Source organism: Mauremys reevesii, linkage group 15 (genome assembly GCF_016161935.1).
Source record: "Mauremys reevesii isolate NIE-2019 linkage group 15, ASM1616193v1, whole genome shotgun sequence".
NCBI classification, from domain to species: domain Eukaryota; kingdom Metazoa; phylum Chordata; order Testudines; family Geoemydidae; genus Mauremys; species Mauremys reevesii.
The window spans coordinates 11776809-11799955 of record NC_052637.1 but is presented as its reverse complement, the minus strand read 5'-3'; the positions used below and the strand labels follow the sequence as shown (position 1 = coordinate 11799955).

The following is a 23147-nucleotide window of genomic DNA, read 5'->3' as shown; positions in this document are numbered from 1 at the left end:
ATCTGTAAGTATTGCAAACTCATAGGAGTCATGCTTCTACCAGTAGAAAGCAGAACACACATAGGGGCTCTGCCTCTAGCTATTCCCACTGCCCACATTATACTGGGGACACGAGGCCTCGTGCAGGTAAAACACTGAGTAAATGGCCGTCTCCTTTCCCCTCTGGTTGAGGTCCCACACTGAACTCGATGGTGTTTCTATCTGTCTGGAACAGGATCAATTTTGATAGCGACATCCGGTCAACTGCAGCGTTTCAGGGCATGTTCTAGCCATCAATGGGCAGAACCCTCCTGATTTTGGTGAAAACTGGAGAACTGTAAAAGCTGGATTTCCACTAAACTCACCGTGTGATCCCTCAGGATACAGGGTGAGGCAGTGACCACAGGGTTAGGGTATAAGGTGAGGATGAGCTCAGAGTTAAGGTTAGCAGGCCCCTCACCCCACTCCAGTCAGCTCCACCAGCTACACTTCTTGCCTCCTCTTCTCCTCACCCCCATATTCCATCCAGGCCCCTTGACTCCCCACTCTGGTCACAACTCTATTAATGACAGGTTTCAGAGTAGCAGCTGTGTTAGACTGTATCCGCAAAAAGAACAGGAGTACTTGTGGCACCTTAAAGACTAACAAATTTATTTTAGCATGAGCTTTCGTGAGTTGAAGCTCACTTCTTCGGATGCATAGAATGGAACACACATATCTCCTGTCTGTGTGTTCCATTCTATGCATCCGAAGAAGTGAGCTGTAACTCACGAAAGCTCATGCTAAACTCTATTAATGTGAGTGAAAATCAGAAAAACCTGATTTTATTGGAAATCAGTTTTTCCAGTTTTCTGTTTTTCACAACAATCAGTAGGAGTGTCATATTTCTGGGAATAACCCTAACATCAGTTAAAGTAACTAGCCCAGACACTGAACTTTTTCACTCTCCAGTTCAGATCACAGTGTCTCTAGACAGAAAAGGGGGAGAGGTGAGATTTCATTCCATCATGCTTATGGTGAAGTTCCTATTATTGTTTAATGCAGCTCTGCTGTAGATATGAAATATAGAAACAAATGGAGAGACACAGACAGGTCCATCTGTGTTGGTCCCTGAACCCCCATCCTAGGCCAACTCCTGAGCTTGTAGGTAGTGTCTGTCCCCTGATCCTAGTGACACATGGGAACAGCGCCATGTAAGGCCAGATCAGTTGGTAGGTGTCCCAGCTAAGAACAGCATGGAAATGCCTTTCTTTAGCTGGGTGCTCAGGTCAGCATGAGCCAGGGAGGGGTGTGTGGATGGGCCCCAACAGGCATCGTCTAAGATCAGCTCTTTCCTCTGAGAGCTCATCCCCTTGGTGCGTCAGCCCTGGGGTCCCAACACTGCAGGAAATGGAGTTAGCGTCATGTCTGCCAGTCACTGCTGAGCACAGCCTGAGCGAGAGCATCTTGTGCCCAGTGTGAGCAGCGTCTCAGAGCAGCCATGCAAATCCTGAGTGTGTTTGTGTTATTACAGTATCCTAGCCACAGCTCACCAGTGCAGCTGGTGCAGAGAATTCTCTGAAAGGCCCAGGGAACAAGACAGTGACCGTTAATTATTTAGTGATTGGAAATGAGCCCAGCATAGCTCTCTGGGCACATAAGACAAACTTTACATACAACTCAAAATGAGTGAATCCCTGTCACCTAAATGTGGACTGGACCCAAATAATGTGTCTGTTAAAGCCAGGAACTAACCAATTCACACCTAGTGGTGACAGTTCAAAGGTACAATACCCAGTTCCAACTTTCACAAGTAAACAGCACAGCTCCTCTCTGCTTCTCTGAATTACCTGCTTCTGTCCCCACTGGGAAATCATTGTAACAGACCTTTCCCCTTCCCAGTTCTTCCAACACTTGCAAATTTCTCCATAAAGTTCACAGCTCTTCAGGCAAGAAAACCCTCTGGGTGGGACTTTCACAGCAGCCTTGCAGGTTTGCACACTCGGTGCCCCATTAATTTAAACAAAAATTGAGTATTCAGACCCCTTAGGCAGCTTTGAAAACCCCAGCTCCCTATAAACTCACAGATCACTGAAGGCCAATATCTTCCCTTTGTGACCAGAGAAAAAACTACAGCTGAGCACTTCTACTACAACAGAGAGTTCACTGCCCTGTTCCTGTAGCAGGATCTCAGGCTGAGCAAATCTTAGTGTAGCTAAATTGCTAACATTTCCATTTGCACAGCCACTACTTCACCCATCCACAGCTCCTACTTGCAAGCACAGACTAGGGGGCAGAATTGGGCGGTAACGAACCCCTCTCTTCTCCTACTTTGCTTTCTGTTTTTCCTGCAAGGAGCCAAGTTCCATATGTTGGAGCTTCAAGCCCAGGTCAGTGAGCCCCACATGAGTGTTTCAAACTGAGCCATGCTGGTCCCCATGGAATAGTTCAGACTCACATTCGACTGGGATCCCTGAGTGAGATCTGACGGGGTGAAACCACTAGACACTTCTCGGTTCACATGTGAAGTCATAATTCATTCAGCTCCCCCTACACCCTCAGCCCAGCTACCATTGCCTGAAACGCCTCCAAACATTGAATCAAAGCCCCTCAATGCCTGTATCACTACTTTGGTTTTTAAAACTTTTTCTCACCAAGATCCCCCCTCAAGTTACTTCACCTTTCGCTCTGTGTTGCCTCCAGAAGCCGTAACCAGCCAGGGGAAGGAGAACAGCCAGGAGAGCCAGGATCACCCACAGAGCCACCATCCAGGGATTGGCCCTGGGGAAAAACATCTCTGCAAGAGAAAGTGCCATTGACTTGGGAGAAAACACGCACAGAATGAAGGCAGGACACAGTGACAGTGGTGACTATGTGACTAGTTAAAAGACTCTCTCAGGAAAATGCACAATAAGATGTGGCTCCTTTGTTTTTTATTATTAAACCAATGAAAGTCCCAGCCTGGTTACTGAACATGGCTAATTAATGGGAGGGGGTGGGGTGGACTCTGCTATGCTACATCTACCTCCCACTGGCATAAATTCAAGCATTCCCTAGGCCGGGGTAGTCAATAGGTGGATTGTAGGCCAAATCTTGGCTACCAAATGCTTTTGAATGGACCCTGGAATCTTTTTATTTACTTATTATTATCACTGTTATTTTTTTTATTATTATTTTCTCTGGAGTCTGGACCTTGACTATACCTTGACCAAGAAATTTGGACCTTGACAAAAAATAATCGATTACCCCTGTCCTAGGCTACTCTAAGTGATCCCAAGGCTGCATCCGGTGCAGACTGGCCCTCAGAATCAGAGAGTTGTGACCTGACACTCCTGACTCTCCTGTGCTCACTGGGGCTCAGTTACACAAGAGAGTCAGAAAATGTGTTAATACAGAATTTTAATAAAAACAAAACTTGAGCCTGGAAATTCAGACTAAAAATTCCTCAAGTCCTCTTCCCTGGGCCTTGGAGCAATGGCTGACTAGAGGGTCCTTGTTAAGTGATTGGTGTATTGAAAACTGTAAAAATTATGAACACTTTAAATACAGAGGAGTTTCTTGGTGCTGCTTGCAGGCTAAGGGGGCTCTGTAGGGAGCGTGCATCTGAGTCCTCTGAAGTCACTCTGCAAAGAGCCAGCCTAGAGCAAGGCGAGCTGAGTTCTGGTTCTCTGCCTTAGGGAGCAGCCTGCTTTTTCTTTCTCTGTATTTGGCTCTGGTATGTTGGAGCTCTGGATTCTTAGAAATAAAGCAGAGTGACATTGCAGCCTTACAGGAAGAGTGTTTATGTTTTGTTTTCAACTCTCGGTGTGTATGCCGTGAACATAACAGTCAGGTAATACTGGGCATATCTAACTAACAGCACTTTGAGATCTCAGATGAACAATGATTTACAAATGCAACATTTTTATTATTATGTAGATTAAATATTCATTCGATATTAACCAAGTTATTTGGCAGATAATAATACATAAAATCAGGACCTTTTTTCTCTATAAATTAAGATGCTTTTAGGTAAGATTTTGTTTCTGCATATTTTGGGGCTGAACTTTTATTGCTGGTATTTTCAGATGTTATCTAAGTAGCAATGCTCAGAGCATACCCAGGGGTCTCTTCAGCTGTTTGGGAAAAATGACTTTTTTAGCCAGATTTTCATAAACACTTAGCATCCAGCAGCTCTCACTGAGAACAGAGGAGAATTCCCTCCCCCAGCCCTACTGACTGTGATGTTCAAGCACCCACAGAGAAGTTAGATATAAACATAAATACTCCGGCTTGGAGGTTGCAGCTTAACATGACTTTATTTCTTAGAATCCAGAATATCAACACACAAGAACTCACAACAGAGAGAGGGGCTGCTCCCTAAGGCAGTGGGCACAACTCACCTCACCCTGCTTTAACTTGGCTCGTCTATAGGAACAGTTAGTGCACGGCAGGCTGGGGTGTAAATCCACCTTGCACTAGGTTGCTGCTCACTAACAGGCTGTGTGGATCCCGCTGCACCACACTAAAAGTTCCCTGGTGCACTTTGAACTGTTCCCATTTCAAAGCAGGGCAGATCAAAGCGCACTATGGAATTGTTAGTGTATGTAGCAGGGTCCACACAGACAGTGCGCGCCAGGCTAGCGTGAGGCAGATTTACACCTTGCCACAAACTAACTGTTCCTGTAGACAAACCCTGATTCTGCTCGCTTTGCTGCAGATAGGGTGACCAGACAGCAAGTGTGATAAATCGGGACAGGGGTGGGGAGGGGGTAAAAGGAGCCCATATAAAAAAAGCCCCAAATATCAGGACTGTCCCTATAAAATCGGGACATCTGGTAACCCTATCTGCAGAGACCACTAGCCTGCAAACAGGACCTGGAAAACCTGCACCCCAACTCCCACTCTTAAATTGATAGTGATAGCTCGCAGTTCCAACACAGTCCTCACTACAGCACAAGATCAAAGGAGAATTCTCTCCTCACCCCGTCCACACCCCCAATTGAGAAGAACAATGTTTGCTGGGTGCTGAACTCTTATGAAAATCTGGCCCATGGCGTCCCAGCTTGTAAGGTGCTAAACACCTTCAGCACCTACTAGAGTCAAACAGACTTGAGAGGTTGCTCAGGACTTTCCAAGACATGCTCAGTACATTGAAGGTACAGGCCAATAAACAGGAGACCCAATGATAAATACTCTCTGCCCATGTCTGCAGCGTCTCAGTCTATTCATGCACGGCTGGGACAGTCACTCACCTGTTATGGAAATCACTGACTCTCTCTCCTGGTTGAGTCGCGGGTTCCTGACACAGCAGGACACTTTCTGGTTGGATTCTTCTGTTATAACAGTGGCAACCACTGTTTGAAACAGGTCATTGGCCTCTTGGGATATGTTTTTAGAGGATGATGGTAAGTTCTGACCCTGGAGATCTCTCAACAGCACCTCGGGCTTTGGGTACCATCCGGCTGATTGACATATAACCCGGATCCCTCCATCTTGATGTCCCTCCACAGAGATGACAGGAGCAGAGCCCAAATCTACAGAAGAAATAAATGAATTTGTGATAATCCTACAGTGCCCCATAATGAGCAAAAAGTTATATTACACTGTTATCAAAAGCCATTTCCTATTAAATTAATACTCAAATGTGAGTTCACGCGTGCGATTGGTCAGTTAATCTGGTCAGATTCCCATTTAATATACAGCAAGTAAAGTTCATGTTAATGTCAGGGCTGTTCTATGCTCAAACTTGCTCCAGTTTAGTTAAAGTAATTAGGTTAAACCAGTGCAAACCCGTGTGTGGACACTCTTAAATCAAGAAGGAATCAACTCAAGCTATATTAATATAAGCCATTTCCAAGTCATTTAAGAGTCTCCATATAGGGTTTTGTGCTACTTCTTTGTAACCAGTGCATGTATATGTATAGACAAATCTTCAATTAATTCACTACCAACAAACTTTGTTACTAGGGAGTTCACGTTGCTTCAGCTGTGCCTTGTACCCTTTCAGAGCACAGAAGTTGGCAGCAGAAAACTGGATTCCTCTGAGAGCCTGGAAACACACCCCTTTCACATAGCAAGCCTCTGAGTGTGACCCCCTTCCCCTTATAAATTAAAAATCCTTGTTTATATATTTAACACCATTATAAATGCTAGAGGCAAAGCGGTGTTTGGGGGGGAGGCTGAGAGCTTGTAACCCCCCATGTAATAACCTCTTGACCCCCTGAGGGGTCCCGACCCCCCAGTTTCAGAACCCCTGCACTAGATGGAAATAGCATATAAATAACAAAATATTATGTTGATTATTTCAAAATCTGGGGAAAACCAAAGCAAAAACAAACAAACAAACAAACAAAAAACTTGAACCCACAGAGGTCATGCAGGGCATCAGTTATGAAAGTGACTTGTCGCTAGGGGGCGTAGCCTCCCTCCAGGCCTGACAGGAAGAAACCACCATCCTCCCCCCGGCGGGCAGAGCTTGGCAAGACACAACCACTCTGCTGGAAGCAGAGAGGCTGGACGGGAAGTTTAAAAGATGGGCACTGCAGCTCAGTTGGGCTGGAGATGGTGAAGGAGACAGATGCCTCCCATGCACTGCTGGGTCTTGCACCCAGGAGGAACCTCCTGAGGACTCGCAGGGACTGCCAGAGATACCAACCAACAAGGACACTGAAGAGCTGCTGGGACTTCCACTAGCTGTGTAACCTGGGGAGAGGGAGGACATTGCACAAGATAAAGGTCCACGACAAGGGGGTCATAGAAAGTAGCCCAGGGACACCAGACAATAGTATGGTGATGGTGCCACAGCGCTGGCCACTGTGTTGTGGTGGGATCCCCATCGACCCAGTGGTGGAGCCCTCTGCCACTGCTAGGGCCCTGGGCTCGGACCCAGTGAAGTAGGTTGCTCCTCTACCCACTGCGGCTGCCCCACCCCTGGGGTGGCCACCTACCCACCTTAGACTTAGAGGCCTGCGTTTGTCTGCCATCTGCCTGAGCCATGTCATTAGGTGATAGACTTTTCGGTGCTCCTCCCTGCCTGAGCACCCAAGCTCCCTCGACTGTCTGGTGCTCTGCCCTGCCCAGAGGCCCTGAGCCCTACAAGCATTTACTTATCTTCCCTGCCCAGAAGGCCTGAGCTCCAGAGACTGCTAATTCCCCACTAAGGATTGCCTTTACAGAAATGTGGTAGCAAGGGGATGTGTTCTCACTCTAAGGCTGAGGGGGAGGGATGGCCACAGATGCCTACCTGACTAAACAGATAAATAAATGAGAATATAAGTGTATTGGACACTAATATATACTAAACCACATCTTCAGGAACATTGGCCTGTATGGAAAGCTGAAAACAGGGACTTTCTTTCCAGACCAGATAATTCCAGTGGGGGATGTTGAAATGCCCACAGTGATCCTGGGAGACCCAGCCTACCCCTTACTGCCATGGCTCATGAAATCTTACATGAGAAACCTGGACAGCAGCTAGCAGGGCTTCAACAATAGGCTTAGCAGGCGCAGCATGACTGCAGAATGTGCTTCCGCAGATAAAAGGCACACTGGTGCTGCCTTTATGGCAGGTTGGACATAAATGAGGAAAATATTCCCATGGTCATAGCAGCCTTCTGTGTGCACCATAATATCTGTGAGGAGAAGGGTGAACATTTCCCCCAGGGGTGGAGCACTGAGGCAGATTGACTGGGTGCTGAATTAGAGCACCAGATACCAGGGCTATTAGAGGGGCACAACGGGGAGCTGTGAGAATCAAGGAGGCTTTGAGGCAATATCCTGATAATGAGCAACAGTAATCTGTATTTTTATACATCAATCTGCCATTTTTGACTAACTTCAGTTATCTCATTTTGCTTAACCTTTGTGATTAAATTACTTCTATGTATTTCTACCAGCATCAATCACCAATAAAGATTGGTTATCTCTGAGAGACTTTGTTTTTTGTTAAACATCAATTAACACACACAAAAGGCTTAGTGGGAAGGGAGTGAAGGCTCTCAGAGCTGTGCATAAGTCTAGCGGTGATTCTGGAAGCTGTCCGAAGGGGTGGAATGAACAGGGTACCAAGATGTGCCAGGAAATTGCAATGAGTGTGTGAGCAGAGTTTGTGGAGATCATGGAAAACAATTTTGTATCAGCTGCAAGGGGAAGTAAGCATGCATCTGTGCTGACTGAAGCATGATAAGGGACTTCAGCATCTCTGTTTGCTCCTCTATCACTTTAGTCATTCGCTCCTGTCCCTTTAGAATGTGCTCCTCGTTCTTTCTGTCTTGCCTTTCCTTTTCTCTCCACTTCCTGCATTCTCTTTTCTCTCTGAGGATTGGAGAACCTCTCGGAATTTATCCTCCTTGCTCCAACTTGGTTGCTTCCTTACCTGGCGATGGTGCTCGGCCAGTGTGTAGGGAGTTCCCCTGAAGGCAACATTTGCATTAGCACAAGAAACCTTACAAAGAAGCATCATTGTTAGTTCACACACAGCATTCAATCCTTACAGAAAAAATTCACCTCTTGTAACATACCAATCACTTTCTCTATGAACCCTGGCAAGCACACATCTCCACGAACACCCTAAGCATAATGAGCGAGGCCCGGATGGATCATGGGCATTCAAGATGAGGCAAGGGTTTAGAAGATGTTTTCAGGGGATCATTGAGGGCGACCATGGACAATAATGCAAATTCTGCCCCCATTTTTCCACAGCCGGGGGTCATTGAAATTGATATCTCACTCTTGAGTATAAGCAAGGGTGCATCTACTGCACACATGCAGGTTGAGAATCAGTCCCTATGCTGCTCACGTGTGCGCCTCTTTGGTCCCAGCACAAGTGATTGCCGAGTTGTGCGGGAAAGCGTCCTACCATGGTGGAAGGAACAAAGCAGCTCTGACAAGAAACCTTCGGCAGAGGATTGGTGAGTACCTCATGTAAAGTTTGCTGGATCTCTCTCTGGAGGATTCCTCTGAAATGTCGGTGTGCATTAACACACTGTTCCGCCGCACTTCTTCGCTTCACAGGGAAAGTTTTTGTAGTGACCCATCCACTCCCAGTCTTTATTCAGGCCTAATTTGATGGTGTCCAGTTTGCAAATTAATTCCAGTTCTGCAGTTTCTTGTTGGAGTCTGTTTTTGAAGGTTTTTTGTTGAATAATTGCCACTTTTAAGTCTGTTATTGAGTGTCCAGGGAGGTTGAAGTGCTCTCCTACTGGTTTTTGAATGTTATAATTCTTGATGTCAGTTTTGTGTCCATTTATTCTTTTGCGTAGAGACTGTCTGGTTTGGCCAATGTACATGGCAGAGGGGCATTGCTGGCACATGATGGCATATATCACATTGGTAGAGGTGCAGGTGAACAACCCCCGATGGTGTGGCTGATGTGGTTGGGTCCTATGATGGTGTCCCTTGAATAGATATGTGGACAGAGTTGGCACTGGGGTTTGTTGCAGGGTATTGTTCCTGGATTAGTATTTTTGTTGTGTGGTGTATAGTTGCTGGTATTTGCTTCAGGTTGGGGGGCTGTCTGTAAGGGAGGACTGGCCGTTCCCAAGGTCTGCGAGAGTGAGGGATTGTCTTTCAGGATAGGTTGTAGATCCTTGATGATGTGCTAAAGAAATTTTAGTTGGGGGCTGTAGTTGATGGCTAGTGGCGTTCTATTACTTTCTTTGTTGGGCCTGTAGGTGACTTCTTGGTACCCTTCTGGCTTACCTACATGCCTCCAGCTTTCATCCAGAGCACACCACTCGATCCATTGTCTACAGCTAAACTCTAAGGCCTGGTCTACACTAGGCGTTTAAACCGGTTTTAGGAGCGTAAAACCGATTTAACGCCACACCCATCCACACTGAGAGGCCCTTTATATCGGTATAAAGGGCTCTTTAAACCGGTTTCTGTACTCCTCCCTAAGGAGAGGAGTAGCGCTAGTATCGGAATTACCATATCGGATTAGGGTTAGTGTGGCCGCAGATCGATGGTATTGGCCTCCGGGCGGTATCCCACAGTGCACCACTGACCGCTCTGGACAGCAATCTGAACTCGGATGCAGTGGCCAGGTAGACAGGAAAAGCCCCGCGAACTTTTGAATATTTCCTGTTTGCCTAGCGTGGAGCTCAGATCAGCACGTGTGGCGATGCAGTTAAAAATCAAAATAAAGAAAGAGCTCACGCATGGACCATGCGGATGTGATCGCTGTAAGGGCAGGCAAATCTGTTCTATCAGCGCTCCGTTACAGAAGATGAAATTCAAAATCATTTTTAAAAAATCTCCAGACAGTTGCAATAGCAGGGGCTCAGCTCACTGCTTCGTGACCAACGTAACGGAAAGACAAATAATCAAATTGACTCTCATGGACTGGAGTACTCAAGCTATCCCACAGTTCCTGCAGTCTCCGAAAAGTATTTGCATTGCATTCTTGGCTGAGCTCCAAATGCTTCTAGGGTCAAACACAGTGTCCGCGGTGGGTCAGGGCATAGCTCGGCACTGGGATCTCAACCCGGAAATTCCAAGGGGGCGGGGGAGGCTGCGGGAACTATGGGATAGCTACGGAATAGCTACCCACAGTGCAACGCGCTCAGAAGTCGATGCTAGCCTCGGACCGTGGACGCACACCACCGATTTAGTGTGTTTAGTGTGGCGCACTCACTTTTATACAATCTGTTTTACAAAACTGGTTTATGCAAATTCGGAATAGTCCCGTAGTGTAGACGTACCCTAAGATACAACCACATTTGCTCCAATCCCTCAGACAGAAACAAACACCTACAGGATCTCTATCAAGCATTCTTAAAACTACAATACCCACCTGCTGAAGTGAAGAAACAGATTGACAGAGCCAGAAGGGTACCCAGAAGTCATCTACTACAGGACAGGCCTCTAGTAGGGAGGGAAAGAAGGGTTGGGGCCTCCTCAGGTAAGGGGAAGGAGTGGGATGGGAGCAGTGGTGAGCTGGAGCCGGTTCCCACAGGTTCCCAAGAACCAGTTGCTAAAATTAGACCTCTGTGGAGAACCGGTTGTTAAAGGGCCAGGGGGTGGGCAAAGAACTCCGGTCCGCGGGCCGGACCATCCTGTTGCTCCCAGGATTCCTAGCTGGGGAGGCTGAGGCTCCCCCAGCCCTTCCCCCGCTTCCCTCCAGCTGCAGCATAGCCAGCCGCCAGCATCAGCTGGGCAGAGTCGTCCTGCTGCTTTGAGCTGCCAGCAAGGTAAGGGGGGAGGAGGTTGCAAGCTCTAAGGCTGCTGGGGGCGGGGTGGGCAAGTGGGGCAATTTGCCCCAGGCCCTGCAGGGGCCCCTGGCCCCATGAGTATGTCTCCCTCTACCCTGGCCCCTCCCCTGCTCCCCCCCTTAAATCAGAACTTTTTATAGGGAACCGGTTGTTAAGATTTTGGCAGCTCATCACTGGATGGGAGGGATTTGATATGGTGAGGGGTAGTGTAACAGTTGTGGTTTCGAGGCAGGGAGTCCTGTTAGCCCCAAATTCTCCCCTTTCCCATGCTGGGATCTGGGGGAGCCCTACCCTTCTGCAGGGCTCTGAACTCCTTTTTTTTGGCGCCCGTATGGCCTGGGATCTGGGAGACCCTGGCACTCTCGGGGTGTCTAACCCCTTCATGTAATCTGTGATCACGGGGAAGTGGGGTGGGAGGCTGAATGTGATGAAAATGTAAACACCTAAAATGCAGGAAATGAATAGTTAAAATACACATCTCCCCTGTGTGTGGGACGGGGAGTTGGATTGGGTGGGCCTGCAACATGGCTGGGTAAGTCTGGCTGGACCAGGGCGGGGGGGCCCAGCTCAGCATGGTAGCTGGGGAGAGGAGCACAGCTCAGGCTACATAACCGAGGTAATGTCTGGCCCACCAGTCAGCTGCTGCCTGTGATGTGGGCACCCAGAAACGCAGGGCAGAGGGGAGCTACATGTTGTGGGGGGAGGGGTGGAGAAGGAGACAGATACACCAGTTTCCTCTCACACGCTTAAATTAGCCGCTGTATAATAAAACTATCAAGCTGTTGGGGCAGGGACCTGGCATGAGATTTCTTTCACCAGCCCGGTTACCAGCTACCCACTGCAAACATTGCAGAGCACGACCATTATCCCCACTGCGCTGTCAGAGTGCACAGCGGGAGGGCACTGACCAACCACGGGCAACCAGCCCCAGTGCTGGCCTGAGCAGCCGGCCTCCTGCCCCAGCCAAGCTGGGATGGCTCCAACACAGGGCGAGCCACGGGCCCCTGAGCACAAGTGTTGGGCTGAAGAGCTGGGCCCCCGAGCGGTAGGCCAGCCCCAGTGCTGGGCCGAGCTGCCAGCCACCCGAGCGCCAAGCCAAGACCCTTCCCCACCCCAAGCCACCAGCCCCCACCCCAGCACCAGGCAGCTCATGACCAAGCTGCCCCACTCCCCCGCTGGCCGCCGCTGGCTTGCTGTGTTCCCTCTTCACTCCCCCTCCCACGAGGAGGGACGCAGTGAACAGGGGGGACTTCTGGAGGGGTGGTGGTGGTGATGAAGTGGCAGGGCCACTGCAGCACAGGCATCCAGCAGCAGGTGGGCAGCAAGGAAGGCGTACCATTCCCATGCCTATTATACCCACCACCCATGACTACAACCACCTAAATGGCCACTAACTCCTACAACAAACATTTCCCTTTTTGTTTAAAAAAAAAAACACTAGAAAATTCAGTGACAAAATCTTTTTTAGCACAGAGTTCAGGCTGCCTGGTGATATTATCTCCTGCTCTCCATAGCACAGTGACTGCTCTGAGACCCTGTTCCCACTACTCTCTCCACTGGTTAGTACTGCTACACTGAACACAGGGAATGCAGCTGCAGTGCAGGCAGATACATGCTGCAATTCAAATCAGTGAAACACAACACAAACAGTGGCACCTTCCTGTAATCCCTCCTCATGTCCATTCACTGACAAAAAACTTAGGGTAGGTCTATACTATCGCAGTAAGTCGACCTCAGGTATGCAACTCCAACTACATGAATAATACTTATTATTATTCAGTCTCCCATTGACTTACCTTACTCTTCTCATTGGGGGTAGAGTACATGGGTTGACTGGTGAGTGATCTGCGGTCGATTTGATATGTCTTCACTAGACCCGCTAAATCGACTGCGGGTGCATCGATCTCCACTCTGTCGATCCCGGCAGTAGTGTAGATGTAGCCTTAGATACCTCCAGACAACCTTAACTCTGTATTATTTCGTGCACTTCCAGAACGCTGAATTCAGCAATACTCAGACCTCTAAAACTAGGAAATTCATTGGGAAGGTAAATACCCAAACAACCTTAACTCTGCCCCTTTGGAGCTGGCAATAACCACTGGGAACTGGTTGCATGCACTAAAGCTGCATCCACTATGCTCGGTGTAGCTGTAATGACCACAGGAGGGATTATTTGGAGCATATTGGCAGAGCTGTCACAGTGACATCAGGAGAGGTGCAGGTGTACCTTGAGGGATCAATCATGCCTCATTTCAGCACTGAGCAGTGCATGCTCTGTCAGTAGCAGGGCTCAGACTCCTTGCCATGGAGACTGTCAGCAGCCTTGTGTCAGATATGCCAGTGATCACCAGCGCTTGGTGAGGGGTAAGTGAAGGCAATGTCCCAGAAGAAATCCACACCCACAGGGCCAGGGTGACGAGGCGATAACATTTTGCAAGTCAGGGGTGGTTTGTGTGGAGTAGGCTCAGTGTTTGAATGTAGAGCCAGATGTTCACTACACCTGGCCTAAACTCATGTCCTTGTTACAGAACTAGCTGCACCTGTGTCCCCTTGCTGGTCTCTCTGACAGCAACTTCAGGGTCAGCCTTACTGCCTCTACCTTTTCTGGGAGTGGGAATTTCTCAATTATGCAACTCTTAGACCAGGCTCTGGACTACAGGGTCTTGTGTATCAACCACTGTTACCCTGAAGGGGCCAGACACGAGCAGAGATCAATCCCAGCTGATGGCATCAGTTTGGGGAGGATCATCCATTGTTTCCCCCTGTGTGCACAATATAATTGTAATACCCACAACATGTTAATGTCACTTGACTGTGTAAGGGTGTTAGTGTGTCTCATTAACCCTTTGCTCCAATGCCCTCAAATTTGGGCCACCAGCCCCACCCCAGAGACCAATGCGTCACAGCAATTTTCAAGGCAATCTGAGTATGCATCTGGGTTTTAGAGAACTTATAAAAAACGGATATTAAACAGCAAACTAGAATCAACCTTATCCAGAGCAGAACTGCTGACCCATTATAATGAAAAGAATTGTGTAATCTCACAATGAAATTTCTGACTCCACTTATTACCCTGTTGAAGACATTAAAGCGGCAGAACAAGTTACTGACCTGCCACCTGCAGTTCCAATAAAGCTTCTTTGTAAGAGACACTGGACTGAAAAAAACACCGGTACTGTCCATCATCGGAGGGTCGGATATCACGTATTCTCAGGGAAACTCTCCCAGTGGTGATGTCGTCTTTCAAGAGCTCAGTTCTTCCTCGATATTCCGGCATCTGCTCTCCATACTGATCCTGCCCATCATGGTACAGGTGCACAACTGGCGAGTACTTGGATCGGAACCATCTCACCTCCATGTTCTCAGCGCTCATCCTGGGGGAGAGGTGGCAGGGCAGGACGGCCTCCCCCCCTAGGGAGGCAGTGATTGGATGGTCAGGTCCAGTCACTGTGAACTGTGCTGTGAAATGTACGGTGAAAAAAGGAAATTTAATTGGCATGGGGGCTGGGGTTTGACATTAATTCAGCAGTAAGACCCACAGTAAGAGAGCACCCTGGGTTAGAAGTGAAAGACCATTTAAAGACAAAAGCTTGACAGAGCATAAACCAATCAAAGGTTTGAACACACATTACACTTATCCCAAAAAATTCTCATCTGGCACATGGGACTCTCTGGTAGGTTCCAAAGTCTTTCAAACCTTTCTCTAAGGGTTTGTCCTCTTGGTTAACAGGTCCTGTCACTTTGCAGCCCAAGATCTCGGGCCTCCAGTCAGTTCAAATCCAGCTTTTATACCAAACATCTTTGTTCTCTTGGGCTTCTGGGACCTGGTCTAACCCAGTTTATGCAACTCTCCCTAGGGTGGTACTTCTCTGGAGCTGTTACCTGTCCCTCAAGTAATTACCCTCCATGGTTGGCAAATTCTGAAGGAGATGGGCTAACCCTCCCCCATGGCATAGATTACAATCCTGAGCCCACAAAGATACATATAACGTGTATAGATACCATTGATAAAGGGGACACAAATAAACAGAACATGCATAAAGTGAATTTGATAGTCCCCAAAATGCTGCATGTGGCTGCAGTATCTGTCACACAGAGTTCACATGTGAGTGTCATACACTGTCCCTACTATCTCTGAATAAACCTCTAACTTCTCATGGACACTCTGGGGCCTGGTTCTCTGATACACCAGGGCCTTTTCATGCTGCTCCAGCACAGGGGCCTCGTTAGCTGCAGGAGGGGTGGTGTAAAGGCGGACAAGGTGTAAAGATATGAAAACAGACCATCACTACGCAGGCAATGGCTTTAAAGGTAAAGTCAGGGGTCAGATAATGGAGAGGGGGAGGAGGCAGATGGAAAAGTGCAGGAAACAGAGAACTGGTCACTGTGGAACTGCCCAGGATGTGGGGGTCTCAGTGAAGAGACTCAGCATCAGGAGAGACCGAGAGAGCTGGTTAAATTAACAGGATGGAAACCACAGCAGGGGGGAACCAAAATGCTCAAGTAGCTGTGGAGCCAGCCCTGGCGGTGGAGTGGTCACTATCAGGGCTTCACTTAAGGCACAGAATGAAGAAGCCAGCAAATATCCTCACATCGTCACTGTGAGATGAGGTCTAGCTCTGAGCCCTAGTCAGATGTGCCTAGTGCAGCATAAATGACTTGTGGGTTGTTACGTCTAAACTGGAGAGCCTAGGATTCAGGACTCCTTCGTGGCTGAAGAGTCTGATTTGTGACATATATGGTCAGTCAGTGCAGTGTATAGGAATTGGTAGTGTCCTTTTAAACAGTTTGCGAACCCTGTAGTGGTGCTCACTGTGTTCTGTGTTTTAGAAGCTGCCAGAAATCAGCCAGAGCAGTAGGATGGATGTATTGTCTAGGCCGGACATGATGGTGTATGACAATAACCATGTTCCTGGGGACCCAGGTGTACCCTGTGATTTCTCCATGTTGCTGGTTGTGGGCAGTTGAGCAGACATGGTTTACAAGACAAGGCAGTGATGCGAGGTGGGCGGTGATGACCAGCAATAGCAACAGCAGCAAACCCAGCGAGGAGGCTGGAGCTCCTACCTGATACCAGTCCGTGAACCTGTAGAGCGAGGAAGAGAGCGACGTAGCCGGGCAGAGCGGACCTCACAGTGGAGCCGGGGGAGAACAAGGGAACCTTCCCTGTCATCGTAGCTTGTTCTAGGGAACAGGAGACATAACAAACCACACAGCGAGTGAGTGGGATGCAGTGACAGTACCACGGTTGTCTGACTTTCATAGCCCTGGTCCATGGATCAGTTATGTTTACATTAGTGCACTTCCCAATATTCATAGACTAAGTTCAGAGGGGACCATTAGATCATCTTGTCTATATGTGCCACAGGCCAAAGACTCCCACCCATTTACCCCCGTACTGAGCCCAAACTTGTGTTTGACTGAAGCATCTTCCAGAAAGTCACCAAGTCTTTGTCTGAAGAGAGCAAGAGATGGACAATTCACCACTTCCCTGGGTAGTTTGTTCCAGTGATTAATCACCCTCACGGTTACAATTCTGTGCCTTAATTCTAATTAGAATTTATCCAGTTTTAACTTGCAGCCATTGGTTCTTTTTATGCCTTTCTCCACTGTATTAAAGAGCCCTTTAGTACACTGTGTTTTCTCCATGAAGATGTGACAGGTCGGGAATTTTACTGAAACATTTTTATGAACAATCTGTAGGATTCTGTACCGATCCCCCTGGCATCACTGCTGCTTTGGGGGAAAGAATTGATTCTCTCGCTGGGACATGGCCGAACAGGCTAGGTGTCTGAGATGTAGAGCCACTCGGACTGTCTGGGCTGGAATCAACCCATATCAATGAAGGATTTTGAAAGGACAATGGGAAGCCTCAATGAATGAGCATCAACTCCTACACCAAGTTTCTTCCCCCCACCTCTCTACAGGGAAGAGGAGCCATAGCCCAGAGCTGGAGCACAAACGGAGAAGGTGCCAGGTCTCTGTGTTAAGGGACTGGGCTGACAGAGACACAGGAACTCACTTGGGATTGAGAGAGAAAAAAGGGACAGGGAGAGAGTGAGCTAAGCTGGACCCTCCATGGGGCATGCGTGTATGAATGGTAAAATAAGGTAACCACATAACAGTGTTTAGCCCACTGGGTTATCTTCAGTCCATGCATTATGCTTTTCCGGGATGATGGGTAAACATCCTCCCCTTAAAAAGACAAAAAGTGGGCAAATGTATGTAGTAAGAGGAGGCCCTGAAATATAAACCCTTGTCAGAGGCCCAGTATGAGGCCTAAGGCCTGAACTAAAGTAATGGTCAAGACTTTACTAATATAAAGCAAAGTTAAGCTGTGAGCCAGAGGCAGGCCCTGCTCACAGAAGCTGGCAAGGAAAGGGCTGACGCTACAAAAAGAGACGTACCTGAAAGGTCCTGAACACTAGATATCAGACCAGTCGCGTACTTGTACACTCCACATGGATAACAAGGAACAGGCTGACCCATCCCAATGACAGGGGCAAAAGGGTAATATGATGGATAGAGTTGTTTTGTTCGAACCAACATGTACAAGATGAGAGGCGGCACCTTGCTACATAGAGGGGTTGCACCTCAATACGTCAGGAGTGACGTGTAACTTGTTTGTACCTGTGTATAAAAATGCACCCCAGAGTGGATGTCTTTGTCCAGCCTAGGGAGCAGTGGAAAGTCCCGTCACTGACTGAGCTGAGTCCATTGCCAGGAGCACATATGTACTGGCTAGCAGCACCTTAGCAGCACCTTAGACTTCGTTTGCCTGGGAGCTGAAGACTGTGTTTCTCTTCGACAATAAACCTGGCCGACGTGCTTTCGTACCTTACTAGAGTCTGTGTCATTGGGGGTTCTCTCGGGGTCTGCTGGTTCAGCTATCTGCGCAGAGCTGGGGCACCACGCAGAGGTAACACACGCATGCAGACGATTGATATCAACATTGAACAGAACATAAGAACGGCCGTACTGGGTTAGACCAAAGGTCCATCTAGCCCAGTATCTGTCTACCGACAGGAGCCAATGCCAGGTGCCCCAGAGGGACTGGACCTAACAGGCAATGATCAAGTGATCTCTCTCCTGCCATCCATCTCCATCCTCTGACAAACAGAGGCTAGGGACACCATTTTTACCCATCCTGGCTAATAGCCATTTATGGACTTAGCCACCATGAATTTATCCAGTTCCCTTTTAAACACTGTTATAGTCCTAGCCTTCACAACCTCCTCAGGTAAGGAGTTCCACAAGTTGACTGTGTGCTGCGTGAAGAAGAACCTAGTTGTTTTAAACCTGCTGCCTATTAATTTCATTTGGTGACCCCTAGTTCTTGTATTATGGGAATAAGTAAATAACTTTTCCTTATCCACTTTCGCAACATGACTCATGATTTTATATACCTCTATCATATCCCCCCCTTAGTCTTCTCTTTTCCAAGCTGAAGAGTCCTAGCCTCTTTAATCTTTCCTCGTATGGGACCCTCTCCAAACCCCTAATCATTTTAGTTGCCCTTTTCTGAACCTTTTCTAGTGCTAGAATATCTTTTTTGAGCTGAGGAGACCACATCTGTACACAGTATTCGAGATGTGGGCATACCATGGATTTATATAAGGGCAATACTATATTCTCAGTCTTATTCTCATTCCCCTTTTAATGATTCCTAACATTCTGTTTGCTTTTTTGATCGCTTCTGTACACTGCGTGGACATCTTCAGAGAACTATCCACGATGACTCCAAGATCTTTTTCCTGACTCGTTGTAGCTAAATTTGCCCCCATCATATTGTATGTATAGTTGGGGTTATTTTTTCCAATATGCATTACTGTACATTTATCCACATTCAATTTCATTTGCCATTTTGTTGCCCAATCACTTAGTTTTGTGAGATCTTTTTGAAGTTCTTCACAATCTGCTTTGGTCTTAACTATCTTGAGCAGTTTAGTATCATCTGCAAACTTTGCCACCTCACTGTTTACCCCTTTCTCCAGATCATTTATGAATAAATTGAACAGGATTGGTCCTAGGACTGACACTTGGGGAACACCACTAGTTACCCCTCTCCATTCTGAGAATTTACCATTAATTCCTACCCTTTGTTCCCTGTCTTTTAACCAGTTCTCAATCCATGAAAGGACGTTCCCTTTTATCCCATGACAGCTTAATTTACGTAAGAGCCTTTGGTGAGGACCTTGTCAAAGGCTTTCTGGAAATCTAAGTACACTATGTCCACGGATCCCCTTGTCAACATGTTTGTTGACCCCTTCAAAGAAATCTAATAGATTAGTAAGACATGATTTCCCTTTACAGAAACCATGTTGACTACTGCTCAACAGTTTATGTTTTTCTATGTGTCTGACAATTTTATTCTTAACTATTGTTTCAAGTAATTTTCCCGGTACCGACGTTAGACTTACCGGTCTGTAGTTGCCAGGATCACCTCTAGAGCCCTTTTTAAATATTGGCATCACATTAGCTAACTTCCAGTCATTGGGTACCAAAGCCGATTTAAAGGACAGGTTACAAACTTTAGTTAATAGATCCACAACTTCACATTTGAGTTCTTTCAGAACTCTTGGGTGAATGCCATCTGGTCCTGGTGACTTGTTAATGTTGAGTTTATCAATTAATTCCAAAACCTCCTCTAGTGACACTTCAATCTGTGACAGTTCCTCAGATTTGTCACCTACAAAAGCCAGTTCAGGTTTGGGAATCTCCCTAACATCCTCAGCCATGAAGACTGAAGCAAAGAATCCATTTAGTTTCTCCGCAATGACTTTATCGTCTTTAAGCGCTCCTTTTGTATTTTGATCGTCAAGGGGTCCCACTGGTTGTTTAGAAGGCTTCCTGCTTCTGATGTACTTAAAAAACATTTTGTTATTATCTTTGGAGTTTTTGGCTAGCCGTTCTTCAAACTCCTCTTTGGCTTTTCTTATTACACTCTTGCACTTAAGTTGGCAGTGTCTGTGCTCCTTTCTATTTGCTTCACTAGGATTTGACTTCCACTTTTTAAAGGAAGTCTTTTTATCTCTCACTGCTTCTTTTACATGGTTGTTAAGCCACGGTGGCTCTTTTTTAGTTCTTTTACTGTGTTTCTTAATTTGGGGTATACATTGAAGTTGGGCCCCTATTATGGTGTCTTTAAAAAGGGCCCATGCAACTTGCAGGGATTTCACTTTAGTCACTGTACCTTTTAACTTTTGTTTAACTAACCCCCTCATTTTTGTATAGTTCCCCCTTGTAGAGCACCACACCAGTAGCATCTGACAACAGAGGTTAGTGACAAATGAACCACAGAAGGAAAACCTGAAACATTTTACTTCAAACATTTGATTTTTCCTTTTATCACTAACAACAAACACAGCCCCCGAGCCCAGCGCCCCCGCCCCCCCAGCCTGGCACCCAGGCAGTCGCCTCGGTTACGTGCCCCTAAATCCAGCCCTGTTCCCCATGTCACTTACCGAGGCTGCAGCCCCAGTTCCGCACATGGGTCACGGAGCTGGAGGGTTTGAGACTCGACCCCTCATCCTTATTTGTGTTACATTTGTAGCTGAATTGACGGGGCCCGAATCCCCCTGCCTAGGCCTTCCACATGCTTCAAACTGAAAGTAAGGGGAACTGAAAGTAAGGGTCCCTGTCCTGGGCTGGTTGGGGCGGAGCAAATTCCTGTGAAAGTACCCGGCCCACCCAGCCCCCGCAGGGCCCGGAGCTGGCGGGGAGGGCCTGGCAGGGGCAGTTTGCTGGGTGAGCCAGTGTAGGGGGGGTCAGTGCCCCCCCCAGCTGCTGATCCTGCCCCCCAGGGATCGCTGGGTTCTCAGTAATTCCCCCCCAGCACCGCCCGCCACAGCCCTGCCCGGCTGGGGAAATAAAGCAGCAGCAGCAAAAAGCACCAGCCAGTTCCCACCCCCCCCCTCATGCCACCGCCCTGGGTGGAGGCAGAATGGGGAGGGGGCTGAAATCCGGAGTCACTAAGTTGAGTGTCAACAGGATGGGAATCAACAGCTGATCAATGGGGTGGAGGTGGGGGGGATCGGAGCGGACTGAATGTGACCCAGGCACTGCCCGGCTCGGCTCCTGCAGGCCTTCGGGGCGGGGAGGGGTTCACGGCGGGCAGCAGCTCTGGGACTCGCACCCCCCGGGAGCAGAGCTGGGGCGAGGAGGGGCCGGTGGTGCAGAGTCACTTTCCTGCCCGGCCCCCGCCCTTCCCCCGGGTCTCCCCGCTCAGCTGCGGGCTCCGGAGCTGCTGTCGGCAGAGCCCAGGGCTGCCGCAGGGGCCGTTTCCAGCCCCCGGAGAAAGTCCCCCCCCCCCTAGTTTAATGGCCAAATCTGAATGTCAGTAACGTCTCTGGGGGCTCCGGGCTGGTGCTGAATGCAGCAGGGTCCCGTCACTGCTGTAATCGCAGGAAGCTGGAGCGGAAGAGTCCCTGGGCGCTGAGCTAAAGGGCTGAAATCTTGTGAATCACGTGAGTGACTGACGACATTTACCCAGAACCACCCGTGACAATGATTTTTGCCCCATCAGGCACTGGGATCTCAACCCGGAAATTCCAAGGGGCAGGGGAGGCTGCGGGAACTATGGGATAGCTACGGAATGTGTCCATTTATTCTTTTGCGTAGAGACTGTCTGGTTTGGCCAATGTACATGGCAGAGGGGCATTGCTGGCACATGATGGCATATATCACATTGGTAGAGGTGCAGGTGAACAACCCCCGATGGTGTGGCTGATGTGGTTGGGTCCTATGATGGTGTCCCTTGAATAGATATGTGGACAGAGTTGGCACTGGGGTTTGTTGCAGGGTATTGTTCCTGGATTAGTATTTTTGTTGTGTGGTGTATAGTTGCTGGTATTTGCTTCAGGTTGGGGGGCTGTCTGTAAGGGAGGACTGGCCGTTCCCAAGGTCTGCGAGAGTGAGGGATTGTCTTTCAGGATAGGTTGTAGATCCTTGATGATGTGCTAAAGAAATTTTAGTTGGGGGCTGTAGTTGATGGCTAGTGGCGTTCTATTACTTTCTTTGTTGGGCCTGTAGGTGACTTCTTGGTACCCTTCTGGCTTACCTACATGCCTCCAGCTTTCATCCAGAGCACACCACTCGATCCATTGTCTACAGCTAAACTCTAAGGCCTGGTCTACACTAGGCGTTTAAACCGGTTTTAGGAGCGTAAAACCGATTTAACGCCACACCCATCCACACTGAGAGGCCCTTTATATCGGTATAAAGGGCTCTTTAAACCGGTTTCTGTACTCCTCCCTAAGGAGAGGAGTAGCGCTAGTATCGGAATTACCATATCGGATTAGGGTTAGTGTGGCCGCAGATCGATGGTATTGGCCTCCGGGCGGTATCCCACAGTGCACCACTGACCGCTCTGGACAGCAATCTGAACTCGGATGCAGTGGCCAGGTAGACAGGAAAAGCCCCGCGAACTTTTGAATATTTCCTGTTTGCCTAGCGTGGAGCTCAGATCAGCACGTGTGGCGATGCAGTTAAAAATCAAAATAAAGAAAGAGCTCCCGCATGGACCATGCGGATGTGATCGCTGTAAGGGCAGGCAAATCTGTTCTATCAGCGCTCCGTTACAGAAGATGAAATTCAAAATCATTTTTAAAAAATCTCCAGACAGACGCCATAGCAGGGGCTCAGCGCACTGCTGCGTGACAAACGTAACGGAAAGCCAAAGAATCAAATGGACGCTCATGGACTGGAGGACTCAAGCTATCCCACAGTTCCTGCAGTCTCCGAAAAGTATTTGCATTGCATTCTTGGCTGAGCTCCAAATGCTTCTAGGGTCAAACACAGTGTCCGCGGTGGGTCAGGGCATAGCTCGGCACTGGGATCTCAACCCGGAAATTCCAAGGGGCGGGGGAGGCTGCGGGAACTATGGGATAGCTACGGAATAGCTACCCACAGTGCAACGCTCCAGAAGTCGATGCTAGCCTCGGACCGTGGACGCACACCACCGATTTAGTGTGTTTAGTGTGGCCGCGCGCACTCAAT

At 48.2% G+C, this 23147-nt stretch overlaps 1 protein-coding gene across 4 annotated transcripts in view; it reads right to left on the bottom strand.

The window, feature by feature from the left end:
* The window catches only part of LOC120383792 (butyrophilin subfamily 1 member A1-like), a 71593-nt gene that overhangs the window by 25306 nt on the left and 23140 nt on the right, over window positions 1–23147 (bottom strand). For all 4 annotated transcript variants that reach the window (XM_039502046.1, XM_039502047.1, XM_039502049.1 and 1 more), the window contains 4 exons: window positions 16218–16334; window positions 14262–14609; window positions 5193–5474; window positions 2639–2755 (listed from right to left, as the gene is read on the bottom strand). In XM_039502046.1, the coding sequence (XP_039357980.1) occupies window positions 2639–2755; window positions 5193–5474; window positions 14262–14609; window positions 16218–16334 (864 nt within the window). The remainder of the gene's footprint in view (window positions 1–2638; window positions 2756–5192; window positions 5475–14261; window positions 14610–16217; window positions 16335–23147) is intronic.